Source organism: Megalops cyprinoides, chromosome 15 (genome assembly GCF_013368585.1).
Source record: "Megalops cyprinoides isolate fMegCyp1 chromosome 15, fMegCyp1.pri, whole genome shotgun sequence".
In the NCBI taxonomy this organism is placed as follows: Eukaryota; Metazoa; Chordata; class Actinopteri; order Elopiformes; family Megalopidae; genus Megalops; species Megalops cyprinoides.
The window spans coordinates 2336344-2357553 of NC_050597.1; the positions used below are offsets into that span (position 1 = coordinate 2336344).

Genomic DNA, 21210 nt, shown 5'->3' on the forward strand with positions numbered 1-21210 from the left:
CTTTTACAGCCATTTCTCCTGCAAACAATGAACCAAAACGCAGTACACAGCCAGTACAATATGCTACTGTCCTCTTCGCTTGGGTTAACTGTGTGTAGAACAGTGCAGGTTGTGGTTTGCATCTTGTAGACAGGAAACCATGTGTTTTCCTTTTTAAAGCTTTTCTTGTGAGAACTTAGAAACTGACTCTGTTTAAACCTGAGCTTTGTGAGGTCACAAAGAGAACAAGACTCAGCATTGTTTCTATACACTTATTTTCAGGGTGTCAAATTTCATGTAATTTTTCAAAAATGTTCTTTGTATTTGAAAAATATACTAATGTATGTACCTTTTGCTCTGCTTTAGCTCACAGTACAGTATCTAAATGAATACAATCACACTTGATCTTTCACTTTAAACTGTGGTGCTTACCACACAGAAAAGTTATATGTTATGGGGCTGGGGTTACCTACAAATTTTATTTCCAAAATCAGGAATCTTACCTTTTCGACTCTTTACCCATTTAGATCTTACAGTAAAATATGTCATGTGACATATGTGCCTTTGTCAGGCGTATGGATGCGTTCCGTGTCTAAATGTAACATGGGCCACTATGAATGGAGCTCTACTGAACTTGTTTTTCTTTTCACAGACATGCAGAGATTAGACAAAACAACACACAGACAAGAGGGAAGTAGCAGATGGTTTGGTCCATTTATTCAGGAAAATCTTTTGTTTAATAGCAATGCTGGTTTTGTAATGCATTAAATGTAAGACTGAGGCACTGTGTGTTTCAGTTGTGAAATAAGGAAGCCTCATAATCCTCCCCTTTTCATTTTTCTTATGTTCATAATCTGTTATGAAGCCAAGGCGGTAGGAGGGACTGTAGGGCCACACCACTTACATAGGCATTAATCTATACCATAGATATACATCTGTACCATAGATATACACCCTTACCATAGATAACATCAGTACCATAGATGCTGCATCATGCAAATAGCTTGTGCCCATACAAAAAACATGAAGAACATGTAAAACACACATCCAAGAGTTTTACTTATAGGATAAGTCAAGCCAAATTAAAGATGTTGCTTTGAAAGTCTTTCAACACACAGTGTGTCATAACATGCTGAAATAACAGACCCGGACTGTAATTCCCTTTGAAAAAATGTAGGTGAGTATTGTCTATTAGTTCCTTAGGAGACTTTGGTGTGCGTTCTGCTCTTCTCCTGTCCCGAGTTTCAGTTTATTCTCTTCCTGGATGGGGTGTGCTGCGCATACTCACAGTTTTGAGGCTGACTGTCTCAGCCCGCTGGGAGTATTAGTGACCCCAGCAGTGCATGTGCACAGTGGTGCACGCGCATACTGATGCATACACACACAGTGATGCACGGCAGCCAGGGCAGGTTCACTGCAGTCATGTCCCCGGGGCTTTCTGGGAAGATGTGTGCTAAGTTTATTGTAGAGGACACTGAAATCCTCTTCCGTGCAAAATGCAAGTCACCATGACTCATGTCTCAATGGCGTTCGTCTCAACCCAGTCAGTAGAAAGTGTCGCAAGAAATCAAAGCAGCAGATCTGTGAGTAACCACGATCTCTCACACCTTCGCTTTATCGGGGGTCCGGAGACAAAACCATTAATTTTACAGGCTCTAAACAGGTTGTTTTACTCTGGTGATGATTGTTTGTGGCTATTCATTAGTTTTAGCTTCTCATAGCTGCATGTAAACATACACACGACCCCACTGATCCAGGTGAAGTCAGGGTCGAGTTGAGGGCACATTATTTGAGTATTATTGACATGTGGCACAGTCTGCTGTGGTCATGCAGGTATGTCACTCTGATGTGACAGAGTGTGACTCTGACAGGACCTTCACTTCCTGTGCAAAAGGTTCACAGTGTGATCTGGGCCTCATCGTTGTTCACTATTGTTTAAGCATGTTTCAAAAACCACTGTAAACCCATCACGTTGAATAAAATGTATTTATTAAGAAATGCTTTGATACATTAAGATGTTAGAGGAATATATATTAAATACAAAACTGCATCATAAAAAACATCAGATTGCAATACATTTCAGCAACCTTTAAAAGCAGAAAGAAAATGTTGTTAGATATTGATAGGTGAGACTCAGCTCACATGTAAAAATCAAGGAGGGGAGGGGTCTGAAAAGCAAATATACCATACTGCAAGTCATTCTCTGAAAAACATCCAATCGTTAATGAAGCCTTTGCATGTAGCATGACCCCTGAAAAAGCATTAATACAACATGAACACAACATTTAAAAAAACATCTGTCCTTAACAGGCTGTGCCCTGCTTGTGTGGCAGGGTTATATTGTTCACCGAGTTGGGGAACAATGCTCTGAGAACTTGTTACATGTTTTACATATGACATAGCCATTACCAAGGAATTCCACATCCCCTATAACTTCTTTTTAAGGAACAGAAGTATGGTATAAGTTGCCACTCTCGAGAGCTTTCGCATGTAAGTCCCAACTATGGCTTCATATATTTACAAACACATAAATACTAAAATGACATTAGTTAGGCTGTTCCTAACCCTTAACAGTAATTTTCGAAAAAGGTACACAGAAGTGTTTAAGAAACAGTTGATCCAGTTTTCTGTGTGCTCATTTGGCAGCGTACGCTTTACTGATCATGACTACCGCGATGAAAGATACATTCAACTCAACGAGCAGCCCACAAAAACACATTTCATAAATTGCTTTCCAGTTTTCACCCAAACAGCAACACTCATAACAGTTTACCTCCTCTCCCGGTCTCAGAGCACATGCTCACTGACGGCCTTAGGGCCTCCCTCCGCTCAATCACCAGGGCCAGTTGAAGTTGTCGAAGTGGTTCTCCGTGGTGCCGGAGCCGGCTGGGAACTGGGCCTGCAGGCCTTTGAGGCCCGGGGTGCCGGAGACCTCGCCCCCGGCCTGCCCGAAACCTTCCAGCACACCCCCGTTGTTGACGGGGCGGGGCATTAGCTGGGTGTAGGACATGGGGCAGTCGGAGGAGGACATCATGGCGGCGTTGGGCGCGGCGTCCTGGCCTGCGTGGGGCTCCTGCTTGAGGGAGAACCCCCCCGGGGGGGCATCCGAAATGCTCTGCAGGAAGTCCTCGCTGTCTGCCGTGCTCAGGTAGTACTGCATTCCCATGCCGCAGCCGTTGAAGGTGTCCTGGGCTGTGGGGACGCTGTAATTGGGCCAGGAGGGCTGCATGCCCGCCCCCTCGCTCCCGGGCTCCTTTGTCTGCAGTGACAGAGAGACCTGCTGCTGCTGCTGGGGGGGCCCCTGGCTGCCGGGGGCCTGCGTCTCGGGGCCCAGGCACTGCCGCAGGTCGCCCTCTGTGAGCACCGGCAGGCTGCTGCCGTCCCCGGAGCTCGGGAACGACGCGTTGGGCTGCAGCTGCTGCATGGCAGCGCTGTTGCCGCCGCCGTTACCGGGGGCGATGCCGGAGGAGGCGTTGATCTGGATGGCTTCCAGGGAAAGGCCGGGGTTGGCGTGCGGCCAGACCTGGCTCATGGACAGCGATGATTGGGTGGCTCTGTGCGATGCCATGCCGGCCCGCTGAGGGCTGGCCTGCTGATAGGAGGGGTTGCTGTGCATGACAGACGGGCTGTGCTGCATCATGCCGGAGGCTGACAGCTTCATGTACATGCTGTGGGGCTCTGCAATGAAGAGCATCACACCATTACCTGATATACAGCTGACTCACTGTATACGACTGTATGAAAGTGTGCAGTTTGCAAGATATGCTCATGGCAAATATCATCAGTGGAAGGCTACAGTTGTTCTTGTTGTGGCTCTGAGAGAGTTAACCATTTCTGAGTGTCTGTAACTATACTGTTAAAACGTAATAAATGACCAAGGGTTAATGATGAAAGATTTCCCATGTAAGCACTGCAGCCATTACTCTAAAAGCACCAATCATTTCACAAAAAAATTAAGATCAGGGAAAGCGCTGAACATGCAGCACATGGAGCAAACATTGCTTGGTGTGAGCTGTATCCAGCTGAGTGCTTTGTCTTTGTAGTAATGAATGTTAAATAGTTATGAATGTCTTTTTATGAATGAAAACCATATGAAAAAGAGAACGACCCTGAGGGGATCCTGTGTTTCTCTCATGTTAGGCCTCTGTGGAGCATGCACAGCGGTGAAGGAACAGGGCGGCTCAAATCTCCTACCTTTCTTAATGTTTTGGGACGTCATGGGGCTGCGTGGCACTGCCTTGATTCTGCTCATGGGGTTCATGGCTACGGCAGAGGGGAGAGCACAGATCACTCAGAGAGATCACATTCTGACTCCCGCCTGTGAACTCTGGCTGATGTCTCTCCCCTGTATTTCTGTCCCATTTCTGTGCGCTGGGTTCTTACCACTGAAGCTGGGGAAGGATTTCATCAGGTCCTCTCTCCTCCTTTTCTTCTCCTGACAGCCATAGGGGTCTGGGGATGAATCAAACACAGTGAATACACAGGGGGAACACACACATCCACAGGCGTGTGCGTGCACACACACACACGCGCACACACACAAACACAGTGAATACACAGGGGGAACACACACAGACCACACGAAGGAAACACACACATCCACAGGCGTGTGCGTGCACACACACACACACACACACACACACACAAACACAGTGAATACACAGAGAGCACACACAGACCACACGAAGGAAACACACACATCCACAGGCGTGTGCGTGCACACACACACACACACACACACACACACAGTGAATACACAGAGAGCACACACAAAATGCACAAAGGAAAGGCACATCCACAAAAACACACACACAATCACACACACAGGGAATACACAAAGATAAAATGGGTCCCACCACTCCAACACAAAACAGATTCATAGCATAATACCTTCATCCTATTAAAAGAGGCCCTCCAATATCAGATGGCCATGTAGATGTAACAGCTTTTTATCTGCCACACCAATCCTGTTAACCACCACTTTAGCCAATAAATCAATCAGCAGTAACAGCCCATTGAAAACAAAGAGAACACAGCCAGGGCTGGAGGCGGAGACGCAGCCTGTGCCGCAGGTGTGTCTCAGGTGTGTCGGGTATGTCAGGTGTGCTAGGTGTGTTGGGTGTCTCAGGTGTGTCGGGTGTGTCGGGTGTGCGCCGAAGGCCCAGGCCTCACCTTTGTCGTCAGGCAGGTAGCGGAACTCCATGGGCTCGCTGACCTCCTGGTCGGTGGGCCGGCGGAGCTGCATGCGCACAGACACGGGGGAGGTGATGGAGGGGTCGAAGTACGGCGGCGTCTTAAAGACGATGGCCACCTGCCGGTGCACGTCCGCCTGCGAGAAGGAGCCCTTCGCCTCCCAGTTCTCAGTGAAAAAACGCACCTCGATGTCGTCTGGGATGAGGAATGGTGAATGAATGAACGAATGAATCAATGAGTGCATGATGAATCAAACGATGCATTGACTTCCATGAGGAGAGAATAAACGAACATGCGGACAACTGAGTCAAATGAACAAAATGATGCAATGGGGTGAATGAGTGAATTTATGAAAGAAAGAATGCAACCAAAAAATCATAAGCAAGAAACATTTTGAAGGTGTCTTCTGTGCCACTGTAGTAAAGTTGCGCAATAATAATGTAAGATGAATAAGTGCCTTCCTAGCAGGCCTGAGCGTACCTTTCTGCACCTTATCACACAGCAGGAAGATCTCATCCCCCCCTTTCACGCTGCCGCTGTTCTTGTTGACTCTGCAGATCCGCAGCTCGGCTGTGTTGGGGGCTCCTGGGGAACAGGGAGATTCGGCACACAGGTGAGAGAGGAGATTCGGGGGGGTGGTCACACGCACTGAGAGCTCAGTGCCGCTCCTATACCCCCACATAGCTAAGCAACAAGAGTCAGAGCCTCATAAAAAAAACACGTAAAGTCAATCAAAAACATATTCATTTGGCACGAGAGATATTATGATTTTGGATTTCAAAAAAAGAGGACGTACATATACATTTCAAGGCCAGAAGTAAAATCAGTACTGTGCAGAGTAAAGACAGAGCCCCTGTACTGTCTGTGGATGGTCCATTTTCCAGACCTGACTATCAGACTGACATGCTATTAGGCACCTTCCCCGAAGCAGTCAGGTGAGGGAACTTTAACCTGGCATGACTCTCAACAGCACTGTCCAACAGAGAAATTCAAAACACCACACATGTTCTCAGAAGAGGAAGTGGCATTATGTGCTGGAGAATATTCAAACAAAAATAATGGGGAACCTGGTCAGTTCCCCCTTTTTTTCTGCGCTTTGCGGGAGACGCTAACTGTGCAGCTTCACCAGCGCCATGGCGGATCGATGGGCCTTCGACGCTCTGCCTTTTAAGAGCTCACATTTACGCGCATGCGAAAGCATGGTGGCAGTTTCCACTCAAACCGCCGCCTCCCTCCTCCTGACGCAGCAGCAGCGAAGCGTGACCCTCTAGCCTTTCCATCCCCTTCCCACACAGCACGGCGAGAGGCGGTGAGCTGCACTCCGGCTTCGCTCTGACTCTTTATCTGAGGGCCATCGGCGGCAGCCGCCCCGCGCGGCCCGGCCGCGAGCGCAGACGCCCGTCTCTCTGTGTTTTTCCGCGTGCTTCTCGTTCATGCCAGGATGTGCGGGTCTGAGGCAGCAGGGACTTCCTGTGCGATGCGGGAGGGTGACACTCAGCCCGAGAGCGAGAGGCAGAGATAAGGCTGGCAGCCTGCGTCAGAGAGGGGACTCCACGTCTGCCCTGTGACTGCTGTTTGTTTAGCCGTGCCCTGCCCACGCCGACGTCCCAGACAGCCGTTACTCAAATCGCCACACGCTCACAGGCTGCCGATTCGAGAGGGAAGTCTCTCTGCCAGCAACTTCCTCTGCTTTTGGGCGTCTCTGTGGAGGGACCTGGCTCGGAGGGAGGGACCTTGTGTGACCTGGCTCGGCCAATCGGAGGGACACTCACGGTTGTCGTAGATGGGGTTGGAGACAATGGGGTTCAGAGCCTTGCAGTACTGGCCCGTCTCGTCCTGCAGAAAGACCTGGAAGCAGAGCCGCACCACGTTCAAGTCGTACTCCTCTGCCTGCAGGAGCTGGTCCCGAGGAACTGCAAACACACAGCACAGCAGAACATACATTACTGACATTGAGGAGACGCTCTTATCCAGAGCGACTTACATAGGTTACTATGTATGTGGGTACTATGTATGTAAATGGGTAACTTTGCATGTTGGATATTTAATGAGGCAATTCTGGGTTAAGTACCTTGCCCAAGTGTACAACAGCAGTACCCCAGTGGGGAATCGAACTGGCAACCTTTCAGTTATGAATCCTGCTCTTTACCATGCTATACTATGCAACACTGCTGCCCAAAATGTGTAAACAACATGGTACATCCCCCCTCTTTTTCACCCCTAACTTTTAGAATCACAGAGTAGAAGCCCCTTGTCCGGGCTCACCCAGGAGCACTGGGGTGCACTGTTTTTAACATCCATTCAGCACAATCACAGCTCAGGAATCTGGGACTAGACCTCCAACCTAACCACAATGCCCTTTGCACAGTCTCAGAGTAACACGTCAAGTGATACCTTTTTTCATGTCTTACATAGTTTTTTGTCAATTTTAACGGTCAGAAATATGGAAGAGTTCCGGTGTGTTTACGCCATTTTGGATACAATGACTTAGGAGTAACCAGCCACTGATGCTGTTCATGCAACACGATACCACACAAAACAGCACAAAACCAAACCACACAGGAAGGCAGTATCTGTGTTTAAAACGCACTGTCACCAGTCACCGTGTCTGCGCTTTTCTTTTGTTTATACGGTGAGGTGCCCTCTGAGTGATGATCTTTTAGTGAAAGGTTTCTGAGTTTTCCCCCTCTCACTGAATCCCATACCCTGCCAGCACTGTGGACAGGAGGCCGAAACTGGCCCAGTCAAGCTGATTAATAAATGCTAAACTTAAACGAAAGCCAGCGGACACCTGTCGACCAATTTTCCCTGTTTTACATCTGAAAATGGTCTGGGACAGAGGTTTTTGCAATAAAATTTGGTTTTGGTATGAGTGACTTTAGGCATTTGGAGTGTGATATGAGACACGAGACAGCTAAGCTGAAAGAGGAAATAAGTGAACAGGAACCAATTTCTGGGTCAACTGCTGTCATGAGAGAGAGAGAGAGAGAGAGAAAGAGAAGGGGTGCGAAAGAGAGGTACGCTGGTACGCTGAGGGTGTGAGGGAAAGAGGAAGAGAAAGGGAGGCTGTGAAACAGAATGAGAGTGAGGGTGAGAAGAGGGAGTGCAGAGAAGCATGACCAACAAACTTGCCAAACCCACTGATTTCAGTATTCTTTTCCAGAGCTGCTCACACTGGCTGTTTTTTTCTGCCCCGACATCCTCATGCATAACAGTTTAGTATGTTCAGCGTGTTGCTAAAAATGTCACTCAAAGGCATGTTACTTGCCTTGCAGCCTATGACCAAACCCCCCCCCCCCCCCCCCCCACCCCCCCCCCCCCCCCTCCGGGCCCTCGCACACGCACGCACACACACTCACGTCAGTCAGTCAGTCCTTCACTCTTTCATTTGTCATGCGTTCATGTGCGTTCGCATCCACCCACTCACACCGCCCACTGCTGTGTTTCTGAGTGACACGGCCACCCTCTCTCTGATGTCACCACTGATGGAAGAGCGTCTGTGAGAGATGAAGGAAAGCAGGTTTTTTGGCTGGGGGCTGACACTCCGACGCAGGCTCCATAACGACAGAGGCCGAGGCTGACGCAGTGTGACCACACTACACAGCACAGTCACCGAGAGAGAGAGGGAGAGAGGGAGAGAGAGAGATGAAGGAGGGTATGGAGGGAAAGAGAAGGAGAGAGAGGGAGAGAGAGAGAGATGGAGGAAGGGAGGGAGGGGGAGAGAAGGAGAGAGAGGGAGAGAGAGAGAGATGGAGGAAGGGAGGGAGGGGAAGAGAGAGAAAGAGAGAGGGGAGGGGAGAGGTGTTGGTGTGGTGGTTTGGAATCCCATACTGAGGGCAAGCAACGTGGGGGAGGGTGTGGTTTGGAACCCCAGACCGAGGTGGGGGGGTGTGATATGAAACCCCAGACTGAAGTGGGGGTGGTGTTGGTATGGAACCCCAGACTGAGGTTGGGGGGGCGTGATATGGAACCCCAGACTGAAGTGGGGGTGGTGTTGGTATGGAACCCCAGACTGAAGTGGGGGTGGTGTTGGTATGGAACCCCAGACTGGTGAGAGAGAGGAGGTGGCAGACCGACAGTGGGAAGTGGGGATAGAGAGTGAGAGAGTGTGAGGGAGGGAGAGGGAGAGAGGGAGGGAGGGTGTGAATGCTCTGACCATTGTGTGCGCTGCTCTTATGACTCACAGCAAGACTTGCAACATCATGTTGTTCTTTTTTTTCCTCTTCTAAATTTCGTATCCAGTCCTAACAACCAAACTAGATAGGCTTCAAATGAAAACCAACCCCCCCCCCCCTTCACTGAACATTGCACAAAAAGGATTTCAACAGTGTGTGGCATTCCTCCACTGACTGGAAACAGCGAGCTTCATGTTTCCTGGAAAGACCTCTCATCTATAAGGAAATTGGAATACAACAGCAGAACCTACAGTCTTACTGTAGCAAGTCCAGTAAGACAACTACTGTGCCAGGCGGAACCTAACATGTGACACCATCGATGAACATAGAAGTTCAGTTCAGTAGAAACAAACAGTGTACTGCATTGACAGATGACACCTCAGTGATATTCTGCCTTGTAAAGAGATCAGATCCTGTCCTCAGAGAGCAGGTTCAGATAAGAGACAGGCATGTTCCTATTCCCTTATAAATGTTCAGTTCCTGTATTCTTCTTCATGTCCTTTCAAAAATACCACTTAATTCCCTTTTCAACATAAACTGATCAGCGCACATTAATAAATTAACAATTACTACTATACTGTCACGCTACAGCTGATGTATGTGTGTAATGCCCACTTTACTTTTGGGTTTTAAATCCTGCTCTTTACCACTAAGCAACACTGCTGTCCCACCAGGCATTTCCAAACTGCTGGCACTACGACTGCTATGACTGTCAACTGTTTTTCATTCAGAGGAGAAAAAAATAACCCAAAAACCAAAACAAGAGAAAACCTGGATGAGTGTTGTTTTGAAAAAGTCCTTTAAATTTCGGTGTGGATATTGACAGATATCAGTGAGGCTCAAGCCCCTACGGCTAGCCCCGCTGGCTGCTTTTTTGGAGAAGTTGAGAGTGTCAGTATCTGAGAGCCGGAAGCAGCTGGTTTTCACAGCTGAAGTGATACTTCTTTCAGAGCGGTGTGGTGCTCTGTCACCCTGCTGGGCCCCGCTGCAGGGGGGACAGGCCTTGAGCAGAAATCACGAGGGAACGCATTTCTGTAAAGTGTTGCTTGCTGCAATCATCTCAGCCTCATTTAAACTTGTGGTCATTTTGATTTATTGTGCAAACTGAATTGCGTTGACTTGGTTCCTGTTTTTTTTTTTTTTTTTTTGCTCCTCAGCGTAACCTCGTTTAGTCTAAACTGTCCTGAAACACTAAATACCCTAGGGGACTAAACAAAAGGAAGGGAGCCCTATTGGATCAAACCAGGCAGACATATATGTTACAAAAAGAAGAGTACTTTTCTTAAGTTAACTTCATCATAACTTTCCAAATGTACAAAATGAAAAAAAATGTATACAAGATAAAATGTGGGTGCCTGACTGGAGTTAAATATTTTTGCAAGAACATTTCCACAAATTGAAAGCATTCAAAGACCTTCAAGTCCTTCCACAAAATAACCCTAATATCACAGTGCTATGCAGACCCATCTTATGAGAAACAAAAATGTGTCCAGACCCTAAGTATCAAACAAATGGAATATCCTCATCTGACCACTGTTTTGAAAACCAACCAGATCCTGGAATAGATACCATGTGGATTCTTATATTTGTGACCCCCCCCCCAGCTGCCCCTCCCCCCAAAGAACTGGACAGGGAAATAATCAGAGATTTTCAGTAACGGCGAGCCGTGGTAAGGGTGGTCCGACACAAACCCAACCCACCAAATGTAAATCTCGCTGGCCAGCTAAGAGGTGTTTTCCCCCAACGGGGCTGGAAATTACGGATGTTTGCTTTGGGTTCTTACCATTGAAGGGGTTGATGTGTCGGTTCATCCTGTGTATTATGGCTTCCTTCACCTCTCTCCTTCTCACGCACTGGATGCCCAGGTTCTGAAAGCTGAAACACAGGTGCGCTACAGTCAGACTCATCCTTCATCACCACAAAGCCATTTCCTCTGGCGATAAAGAGCCCCACAGACAGGGCCACTCAGATCAGACCGAGGCCGGGAAGCTCTGAGAAAGAGTGCATTTGTTATAAACTACTTTGTAATGGAAGGATTTGAGAAAACGTGTTTAAGGTGGTCAACCGTGAGTTTGTGGGAATTTGGTCTCCCCCTCTCAGCTGGAGAGAGAGAGAGATCTCCCAGCTTCCAGATATGGTCATATTGTACCGCTGTGGTATGCTTTGCATATGACTCTCCATGCTCCAGGGGAATCCCCTCACTGTCCCCTGTGAGCAGAAATGCAGTGGCAGAGACTCAGGTTGGTCAACCCTCGGGGGGCCTGGGCCTCTGTGTGTGGGTGGGGAATTGGGGAATGTGATGACATCACAGCCCCGCAACACACACGTCATACTCAGCTATCTGCCACCCGAGAGCAACTGTCACCATAAGGCACTGAACTAGGTTTATTTTTTTCTGGGAAGTTGCCCAGACAAACACACTCCAAGATTCAGTCTGCAGTCCATGGCCTGGGTTATCATGGGAGGACTGAGGTCAGGCAACAGAACACAGAACAGGGGCCCTGTCGGAGTCAGGATATTTCACCAGAGAAATGTCTTGTGAGGCCGCTAAACTGGTGACAGATTACCTCCCCATCAGCTAAATCCTTATCTTCACAGGTTAAACTTTAAAATATATCACAACTTTTAAGTTCACCAGAAAGCTGGTTGGCTAGCTAGCTGGTATCTGGTGGCCAAGAAGCCTCTCGGTATTACAGACTTGTACTCTCTGGATGAAAACAGACTTTCCATACGTCACCAGGTATATCTACCCAGCCAGCTGTCTGTCCCAGTTTCTCAAATGCAGGCTTTTTCAATGTTTACGAATGTCCTTGTGCTGTGCTAGTAGCATTCTCTTAAGCCAACGGATTTAAGAAGCAGGCTTCAGCCCCAGTATGATGTGAGGCACATTATTCGGCTGTATGTGAAGTTTTTCTCCTTTGGTTTCCACTGTTCTGTTTGAACCTAGTGGTTGAAGCCTTTAGAGGGTATGCAGCAGGTATGCAGCAGATCTGGGGAGGAATATTCACTGTACAAAGGGTGGCTTACAATTCAATGGCATGAACGACACATAATGATTCAACTAATGTTGCCATTTATAATATTAGTAATACCCTTTAAATGTTTGCATGAAGTTATGTGACATAATTGTCTGCAAGTACTGGTTGCATAGGTTTTACTATTCTGTCACTGTGACACATATACAATGTGAAGATGGTATCTGTATGTTTGGAATCATGAAAATCTAATTGTATGAACATTAGTAGATTTGACACAGTTTTTTTCTGTCATTTTTTTCTGACAGAATTTAAATTCCACATCAACAGCTTGGTTCTATCTGACCTCTAGGTTAATTACGGGTGTATAAACCGTTAACAGATTTTCTATTATGCAAGTAGAGGCCGCGACATGATTGACGGCTTGTGACGGCTTCCCTGAGCTTGTGATCCGTTCCTGAACGTGTGCAGAGGTGTCTGGGAAAGAGGAGAGCGCTGAGGGAGACTCACGCTATGACGCGCCGCTCCGGCCCAAACTCCGCCTCGTAGTAACCATCCTTGCAGTCCTTGCCGACCAGGTCATGGGGGTGTGGCCTGTAGGGCTCGTTCTTCGTCACCAGCGACACGCGCACCTTGCCCTTCCCGAAGAAATTTAAAATCTAAAGAAAAAAGGGAAGGGGGAGAGCAGTGACAGTGTTAACCTGGGCTGGCTTCACTTGAATGAATTGAAAAGAACAGAAGAAAAGGGAAGGGATGGACTGAGGGAATGTGTTTCCTGTACTGCGATAATGTACTGCGATACTGTACTGCGATACTGTACTGCGATAATGTACTGCGATAATGTACTGCGATAATGTACTGCGATACTGTACTGCGATACTGTACTGCGATACTGTACTGCGATACTGTACCGCGATACTGTGCCGCGATACTGTGCCGCGATAAAGTACCGCGATAATGTACTGCGATAATGTACGTAACTTTTTTTGCTTCAACGCTGTATGACTGTTTATTCGTTCATTGCTAACTCGGTGTGCCGCGTTTCTTTGTGCCGTCTCAGTTGTAGCTCATGTGGTCATGATTCCCCGATTAATTACAAGGTTAGCTTGCACGGAACCCGCTAAGCAGGAGAGAACCTTCGGATGGTTTCAGACACGTTGTAGAAACGAATAATGTCAATTTAGATTAGTCAGGCTGCACCAGCGATTTTAAACGAAACCACAAGTGCTGATGTTGAGCAGCTGTAATGTTCTGAAATCAAAATTCTCAACATGATTACTGCAGTGGGCCTGTCTCTCAGGCACAGGGGTTCTGCACAGTGAAGAGCACTGACAAGAGCCATTTGCTTTCTACTCTCCACAAAAGCTACCACACGGTCCAGGAATAGCAGTGATTAAGAGTGAACTAAGTGATCTGTCATTCACTTTGAAGACAGTGGAGTAGCCCTTCTCTCCACCCGATCCATTCATGTAACACTCTCACAAAGCGTTGTGTCAAACTGGGAGCGGTTATTCATAACTAGCTTAATTCCACATTAAGATAGGAGTGAACCTTCTCAACTCTCTGAACAGTTTTTACAGACGAAACAAACTGTAGTTGCTTTCCAATTTTATTCCCCCAAATGTAACAGCCACTTTCCCCCACACATCTATGCGAATGTGATTGAGGGAGCAGGGGGGTGGCAGTGTAGCATAGTGGTAAGGAAGCAGGACCTGTAACCAAAAGGTTGCTGGTTTGATTCCCTGCTGGGGCACTGCTGCTGTATCCTTGGGCAAGGGACTTAACCCACAACTGCCTGTTTTAAAAAAACTATAACCAATGTAAGCCACTCTGGATAAAAGCATTTCCTAAATGCCAATGTAATGATGAGTTGCATTTGAAAAGAAGCAAGATTTTCTTTCTTTCTTCCTTTTTCAGCATCATTCCAGGACATTCTATGGCCAGATTCATGCACTTTACTTCCTTCAGCTCCTGTGCTGTAAAGGACCATTATTTCTGACATCTACTCTATTACAGGTGTCCTGATTAACTTTCATGACTACTGAGCATGATTTAAAGGCTGTAATGCTTCTACGCATTGAATGGTATTCTACACTATTACTCCACTGCTCCGGCCCGATCAGTCCCATTCAGCGATAGGTAGCTCTGGGCTCTGCAAGGACTGACCTGGATGCTGGGGTAGGTTCGGTTGTTGTCAGAGCTCTTCTCTCCTGGGATGCTGCCGGCTGAACGCCCTTCACACTTGTACCTGAAGCGCATTCCCCTCTGTTTGGGCTCCTCAAAGATGCGCACAGAGGGCTCATTCACTGCAGAGAGAGGGCAGAGCATGGAGCAGCAGCAGCACAAAAACACCAACCCCCGACCAAAGCAAGTGACAATACAGGGCAGACAACGCAATGCTATCTGGAAGCATCTTGAATTCATACAAAAGAACTGAAGGTCCTTGTTTAGACCAAGGATGCTTGGATGGACAAACAGCCCGTTGGTGTTTGCTATAATCATCTGCAGTGCTAGCATCAGTAATGTTCATGTTTTACTTGCAGTCAGAGTTATGGAGAAGCGGTGGTCGATCGTATTCTGTACTGAAACTGGGCTAAACCTGACCACAACACAAAGAGAAGCGTTCTAGCAACTTCCTCTCAACACAAGCTTTAGCTTTTGGGACACTGCATGACACAAAATGAGCCAGAATACACTCATTGACAACACTGCATAAGAAATATCTATCTGTTTAAAAATGCAGAATATTATATCAATTACAGACTAGATTCAACATTTATGATGACAGAACAAAGTGTGCTTAACACCACATCCAGAATGATTACATGTAGAGATAGAGAGTTGATATAGCTGATATCAAGATTACTAAAACATTTTCTGATTTCCCCTTCCTTTGTTTTCAAGACTTTAACAGAAGTTGACTGCACTCTTATTTCAGCCTAAATATAAGAAGCGAGTGCCATTTCACTGATGAAGGCACCTGAACCACCTGAATCCTTTAACGCTGAAGATACATCTTTTTTTTTTACTGTAGTTAATCTTGTTCATTTAATAACAGAATCCAACACTGACTGACTTCTGATCACAGGCGGGGGCTGTTTACGTGAAGCGCAAGACTTACCCAAGGGATGAGGGTCCCTGTGCACCAAATGCATGTGTGCTGTAAAAAATGAACACATGAATGGATGAACAAATGAATGAATAAATTAATTAATAAGGAAATAAATGATGAACAAAAGTGAGCAATTAAAGTGTTCAGGAAAGAAACGACATTAAAAGTTTCACAGAAACAACTAAAATCTTACATTTTAAAATGATAATCCTTTTATATTGATTTTCCTTCAAATTTGAACCATTAATTCACTCTCTAAAATTCACCTAATATAGGGTAGGGACCCAAAGGCAGCAACGTTGCCTCCGTTTAAAACTGAGTGGGGTATTTGAATGCCTGCTGGACAAGCCGAGAACAAACTACAAATATATGCAGACGCACAAAACTCCAGCCACAGACGCTACACAGGTGCACTCACTTCAGCAAGCAAGTACGCGCGCACACACGGACGCGCTCATGCATGCGCATGCATACACCCTTCACGCAACCAGACACAGACAGACACACACACACACACACACACGACCACACTCAAGCGCATGCACCCCAGCGGTAACAGTGATCTGAAATTGTTTTGCACTTAAATTCAGTACATTACAAATCAAGTCTGCAGTTTGGTCTGACTAAACGAAAGCGCCAATGAATCTTAGTTTGGTGGCGAACTGTGAATGTGTTTAAATTTCACGACTTCCCCCTTAGTGTGTGCTATCTTTACTGAACAGCATTTCATTGTATTCAGTCCGTTACCCAGTCATAATCAAATCACAACAGATGACAATGTTACGAAAGCCTCAAATTATTGTTACTAAATGTGACTTTTTAAAAAATATTGAAAACATACAGCCTTTCGTTTCTCTGGTCCACCCACTGTCAGCCTACATAATTTTCCTTCCGCATTTACACCATCCGTTTTCGCTTGGGCTAAGAAAACTTACGAAACGTGAATAACTATTTTGGTCAAATCTATGACATTTCTGTCCCAAGTAACAATTATTTGGCAAGTTTTACATACAGTATATACTGGGATGTGCATTTCAAATGTTTACACAGAGCCAGTCTTAGAAATACATTCGACTTTGGTGTTTTGCTTTGCTTTGTAAGACTTGTTTCTACTTCATATTGTCTCATTTGTTTGTGTGCATGAAACATGCGATACTTAAAAATATCCGTTTTGATAAACGTATAGGCATTGTAACTTCAGCTGCTCAAAGAAGTTGCGCACCTGAACTGAACACAGATATAAATCTGACGACATTGAGCTAAACTTTACTATAGTCCAGCAAACACCATACGTTCATTCAGTACGATTGAAAGAACCAGAACATAATTTTCCGACTGCATAAAACAAGCCAGGGAGCAGTTTATAATCTCTGCTTTGAAAGAATTGTAATGCAAATTTGTGTCCGTACTCACCCATGTTGTGAACACCCTTATCACGGGATATTGTTTGAATGAGACGACCGGACTGAATGATGATGATGTATTGATTTTAAAAATGAGAAATGTTGACGCCTGGGAATTCCCCACTATCTCCGCCGAGAGTTTGAGGCGCAGCCCTTTTGTGGGCGGGATTGGGTGACAGTCCTGCGCTCTGCGATCGAGACCGGCCGCACTGTAGCACAATTTAAATACTCACCTACAAATACACACAAACGCGACGCAGCTCAACCAATGGCTGACTGTCCATTGATAACGTCAGCGCCGACTACAATGGTGGGCATGCGAGGCTCCTGGGGGAATTTTCAAAATATAAATTAAAGTTTAGACTACGCTTAATGAGTTTGCACTTTGAAACAGATTGGTGCCTTCAGAAATATATTGTGATGATGGCAGGAGAGGCTATTTATCCGTGGGAGAAAAAACGTTGTTAGTATATGTTGAAAAAAGCCGGACTATTTCACAATTAACTACTGTCATTCACAGAAGCGCCTGTTGTGTGTGCGCCATTGAATTGTAACAACAATAAAACATCGTTTCATTCTTTCCTCGATGCATCTAAACCAAAATCACAGAATAAGGTGCACGGGTAACAGCCAAAGTGAATCTAGTTATGGCTGTCAGTACTGTAACTAAAATTCAGGTTGTTCTACCGGCAAGTCTGTAGGTTAAGCATATCACGACACAATTCCACTAATAAATAGGCAAATGGTTTCAGCAGATTCCTAAAGGACATTTAAATAACGTGGCCATATTCTCTGAACTTGAAGCACGAGATGCACTTGATGTTTTTGAATCAAGAACAAACAAGGATTTGTAATAATATTTTGCAAAGAAACACTGACACAATATTTCATAATGCAGCAACATTACTAAGGTGAATATAAACGTCTAAAAGACACTTACGACACCAGCAACTGAAATGCCTTGAAAAAGAGTAGGCTTCAGCTGACGTCACACAGGAGACGGAGCGCACATACATGCATACGTCGTCCAAATGTCAACTAGACCGCATGACTCAGTGCCACCACTACAAGGTTACAGGTGCGAAAGAGAGCACTGTAAATATTGTGACAAACACAGGCGTATTTATGATTAAAAATTATATCAACAGTCTTGTAAAACCATTGCTGATGTAAAATATACAAGATCTTCAACTGTGATGATTACCGAAGCGCGCAATTGGGATAGTTAACCGGTGATTGAATGTAAAGGTTGAGTGACGGAAATGAGTAGATATCAATCGAAACAGACAGAAGACAATAATTGCAACGCCTGCCAACAGTATTTAAGTCAGAGAATATTAATAATGTTTGTTTTATTAACATGCTTATGCTACCAATTTTAGGGTATTCCCCATGCGAGCTTGAACGCCCACAGAAGGCGGTTTGGGAATCTCCCACAGGCGATGCGAACAAGGAAGTTTATTTTCTTTTTTAACCATTTAAATTTGCATCATTTGGCACAGCGGTCCCCAACCACCGGGCCGCGGACCGGTACCGGGCCACGAAACATTCGCTACCGGGCCGCACGGAAAGGATAAATCATTTATTTTTAAATTTCTTTAATCGGTAAAATAAAATAATATTAAAATAATAATTATATACAATTATAGGCTATTCGGGCATTAATTACATTGGACTTGGTGCAGTATATTGGTCCTTTTCGCACCACTTTAATATCTCTCACGCCCACAAGTTTACAGATTTTGAACTTGAGTAACGCGCGCGCCGCGAGTTCATCACTTACTATACGGTCTGCTTGAGCTGTGTTGCCAACTTTGTGCTAGCTAGCTAGCTGACATGATTAAAAAAGTCGTTAAAATCAAGGCTGAATATCCTGAGAAAAGCACAAAAGCACTGAAAACGTTGCTTCCATTTCCAATATCCTATCTCTGCGAAGCGGGGTTTTCCGCAATGACGGAAACAAAAACGAAATTTACGGAGTAGACTGGACATAAGGAACACACTTCGGGTTGCAATGTTTTTAGTATATGGTCATTGAGAGAAATGTGCACTCAACGTTTTTTAATAATGTCATCACGTTAGACTTACTTAAACTAAAATGTTATGAAAAAGCGGCCATACTAAACTTAGACAATAGGCGTAATCGATATTCCGGTCGTGTCGCGATACACTCCAACACGCACGCCCCCTCGACGGCCGGTCCGGGAAAATATTCTACATGAAACCGGTCCGTGGTGCAAAAAAGGTTGGGGACTGCTGATTTAGCAGACATATAGCAAGCATTTTACACACAACGACAGGCAGCAAATATCTGTCCATACCGTCCGTTCCGTAAATTTACACGAATTAAGACGGTCACATAGTACCGACCAGAATCATATTGAAACCTATGAATGGATTATTTTGGGATTTTTCACATCCTTGGGTGCCTGCTTTATTTTTGTTACGGTATCCACAAGTAATTAATTCACAGTAGCTTTTCGTTTTGTTCATAGCGATTCGGAGAGTCACTAACAGAACTACAATTAGAACGTAGCCTACTATTGTGTTTACGGTCGCCGTGGCTCTTTCTAAATGCACGCCCCATACGCGATGAAGTAACCCACATGAATCCTTGTCCTAAAGTCTGGGGGTGGGCTTGTGCGGGTGTCCGACGCTTTACCTTTTCGCGAACAGCGAGTGACCTTAAACTCCTGTCCGCACAGCGCGTCACGCCGCATGGAGACGTCATGCGAAAAGGCGATGGGAAACAGCGGGGGCGACATAAACGTAACGAATTTTAGACAGTGTCACTCCTGGCAATGATTTTCAGCTTTGTTTCGAGATGAGAAAAAATACATATACTTGTAAAAAAAAAAGATGTACGACTCTTTAAAATGTGTAGACGATTGGCACCTTTTTGGTCCAATGCAAATGAAAGCACAGCGAGTTCGCCAACAGCGCTCCGGTCGGACAGTTTTAGGTCACTTGGACGCGAGGTGGTAGGCACCAAAGTATTTCCAATTCACTGTTACGCTTTACGCCATTAAATAAAAAACAATTTACCGATCGTTCACTAGGATGCTCGACTCTGATCTGTACTCTTATCGACTCTTAACGGAACTGGAGTGTCCAGATTGATTCAGGTAAACCAGCTTGCAAGTTCTTCTGTGTAAAAGAAACACAAACTAGTTCGGAGCGGCAGTGGGTATACTGCTTTAAAAGTGGATGTAACACAATAACGTCTTAATTTCTGCTATAGTCGATGCAATGGAAACCATTAGAAAATGTCAACAGTGAACTTTATTATGGCTATTTCCTGATTCCCCCAAAGCTCGCCTGAAACTTCAAATGGGATGTTAATCAACCTATTTTACCTTAGTGCCCATAGGGCCTCACCCTTACTCAGTCGCTGCCAGATTGTATGCATCCAATTCAACGAAGAACCTCCTGACTGCTCCACTTCCAAAGCAGCGTGCCCATCAGCGACCGGAAAAGCCAACGAAACGGTGTGGAGTCGTCATTTTCCCTTGTATGTGAAGGTGTGGCGCTTAAGTCCTCTGCCACGGTTTTCTGCAAACTCTTAAAGACTACTCCACATATGGGCTTATGATAACAAATTATATACTGGTATACTGATTGATATACAAGTAAATTCAAGCTTCTCGAAAGAACCAAGGCAATCCCCACAGAAGTTAACTGTAAAAGAACCTTTATTATATTTTATATAAGTCTACTGTTGAATGTTAAAATGACAAAAAAAAAAAAAACAGGGGCAATAATCTATGCATAAACAGCTCTCATCAGGGTGTAACCAACAGGTAAAATTATAAACAGGCATCAATTAACTCACTGAGTCATTGAAACGCGTTAGTAAAAGGCCCATCTGAAAACAGAGTCATCACACTCATCAGTTCATAATTACACAGACATGAGGTTGGTGAAACCCTTCTTTAAAATTTAATTACAAAACTGCATTTCGGTTTCAAATGCAAAAAAACTGGAGGAGAGAGACAGACAGAATGAGAGAACTCACAGACCAGAAGGAATGTCCCTGGACTACTATAACCAGCTGATATCCTTTAAAGTTTTAATCTATCCATGAAAAATGTCTTCATTTTGTAAATGTGTTAGTCTAGAGTCTTAAAAAATAACAAAACAAGCAGACACCTTTGGGGTTTTATGGATTTATGTATGGTCTTTGAAGGAGGCAATATCATACATTACATAGAAAAATACCCTTTCAAATACATTTGTTGCCCTACAAAAACAATACCCAAATGAACTGAAATAGTTTCTTTTTTTCTTTTTTTTTCTTTTTTTAAACTGTGATAAATGAAAAAGGTTCACATTCAGTTTGAGCAGTCTTTACACTGTTAATGAGAAAGGAAAGT

General features: G+C 45.3%; 1 protein-coding gene across 1 annotated transcript; it reads right to left on the reverse strand.

Annotated features, from left to right (window-relative positions):
* Positions 1-2143: 2143 nt before the first annotated feature.
* On the reverse strand, positions 2144-17017 carry rel (v-rel avian reticuloendotheliosis viral oncogene homolog). Its single transcript, XM_036546744.1, has 11 exons — positions 16848-17017; positions 15444-15482; positions 14489-14628; positions 12833-12981; positions 11131-11222; positions 6945-7085; positions 5653-5757; positions 5152-5367; positions 4363-4431; positions 4174-4242; positions 2144-3657 (listed from the first exon to the last, which is right to left on the reverse strand). Exons 1-11 carry the CDS (start codon positions 16849-16851, stop codon positions 2813-2815), a joined length of 1869 nt encoding a protein of 622 aa, XP_036402637.1. The 5' UTR covers positions 16852-17017; the 3' UTR covers positions 2144-2812.
* Positions 17018-21210: the final 4193 nt, after the last annotated feature.

Bases quoted from the DNA above. Each gene is read 5' to 3' on its own strand.
- rel (XM_036546744.1), bottom strand. The intron at 11,223-12,832 runs GTGAGTCTCCCT...CCTGTGTTTCAG, and splicing joins CCGGAGCGGCGCGTCATAGC to CTTTCAGAACCTGGGCATCC. The intron at 4,432-5,151 runs GTGAGGCCTGGG...ATTCATCCCCAG, and splicing joins CTACCTGCCTGACGACAAAG to ACCCCTATGGCTGTCAGGAG.